Genomic DNA, 1812 nt, shown 5'->3' on the forward strand with positions numbered 1-1812 from the left:
TAAAAGTCAAAATTTCCTATATTTTATTAATATGTAGTTTTAGAAATTTTACACGTATGAAAATAGTGATAAACCATTTTAAAACATGTTTTGGATGTTATAAATGTCAAATAAGGTATTGCTTGGTTCACATCGAAATTATTACAACTTCCCATGAATTGCAATTTATGAGAATTATATTTTCACGATCAAATTCATATTCATGGGAATTTTCTAAAATTAGTTGGTTAACAAGGGGAATAACTTTTTATTTTATACTATAGGAATTCTTCTTATATTATCTTGGGGGGATTAGATAAGTATACTCCTACCTTTTTTTTTTCTTTTTTTTTCCATCCGGTTTACCCTTTGGGTTAATTCGATCTCAGGGATCAAATCTGGGTGGTTAGGTTCCACTCCCCTCCCAATTGTTGTTGCGGAGGTCGAACACGAGTTCTCCCTACCAAATATAGTCTCAATCACCACTACACCAACAACCAATTGACATATTCCTACCTTTTGTGATAAGTGGAACTTGTGAAGAATTTACACTTTCCTATTTTACCAAACAACACATCCAATTTGTAATTCCTGAAAAATCTCACTTTTCATGTTTTTTTATGTCAATCAAATAAGTCATTAACCTAATTATTAGGGACGGAGAAAGATTAATGATTAAAGTCGTTTAGAGTTGACAAACCTAATTAAGTGGTAATGATAGATAGTATTACCACGTCTATTGCAATAATTGAAGATCAAATTGGCTTACCGTTAAAAATAAATAAATATAAATAAATAAATAAATAATAAATAAATAAATAAATAATTGTCAGACTAGCCGCCTCCAAACTCTATATAAACACCCCTCATCACCTCCATATTTCCTCACATCAAAACCACATACAATAATTATTACCAAAATATACCATTTCATCATGAGTCCTATATCTGCTTCTATTGTTACATTTCTACTATCTATCATTACCATCACCCATGCAACCACCATCACCGTAATCAACAACTGTGACATCACCGTGTGGGCTGCCGCCGATCCAGGAGGTGGTCAGCAACTCGCCCAAGGAAACACATGGGACGTAAACCCAGCACCTGGAACCAAAATGGCACGCATTTGGGGCCGAACTGGGTGCAACTTTGATGGCAATGGCAACGGTAATTGTCAAACTGGAGGGTGTGGAAAACTAGTATGTGACCCGGGCAATTGGGGTACTATCCCAAAGACTTTGTTTGAGTATGCTCTTGCACAACCCGATAATCCAACTGACACCATCGATATCTCACTTATCGAAGGCTTCAATATCCCTATCTCCTTCACTCCCACTTCCAACTCCGGTGCACTTGATGGGAAGTGTCGTACAATTAGTTGCACGGCTGATATTAACGGGCAGTGCCCTCAGAACTGGAAGGTTCCGGATGGATGTAACAGTCCTTGCACGACACAAGGGATCGGAACGTGTGGTGCTAGTGGTGATTCCACATTTTACAAGCAAAGGTGCCCTGATGCTTACAGTTTCCCTGAAGATGATCAAAACAGCACTTTCGCTTGTCCATCTGGTACTAATTACAGGCTCACTTTCTGCCCTTGATCGAATAACGCTAATGAACAATTAACAAGGGTGTTAAAAAGTGACTCCATCTTGCTTTTATTATTACTTATACGTGTGAATGTGTGATACTACATACTACTGTACATGTTAAATAAACGCAATAGATTGATGGAAATTCAACTATATGCAAGAAGCTAGAGCTAAATGCTCGTATAATAATACTATGTAATGTTGTATTTGTTTATCCTACATGTTTGTCTATTCTATA

The 1812-nt window shown here is 36.6% G+C and overlaps 1 protein-coding gene across 1 annotated transcript; it reads left to right on the forward strand.

The window, feature by feature from the left end:
- Window positions 1–914: 914 nt before the first annotated feature.
- LOC145598201 (osmotin-like protein OSML13) lies at window positions 915–1596 on the forward strand. The gene has a single exon (XM_081654522.1). The coding sequence runs from the start codon at window positions 915–917 to the stop codon at window positions 1581–1583; it is 669 nt and encodes a 222-aa protein (XP_081510648.1). The 3' UTR covers window positions 1584–1596.
- The last annotated feature ends 216 nt before the right edge of the window (window positions 1597–1812 follow it).

This window comes from Chenopodium album, chromosome 20, assembly GCF_948465745.1.
Source record: "Chenopodium album chromosome 20, dcCheAlbu1.1, whole genome shotgun sequence".
NCBI lineage: Eukaryota > Viridiplantae > Streptophyta > Magnoliopsida > Caryophyllales > Amaranthaceae > Chenopodium > Chenopodium album.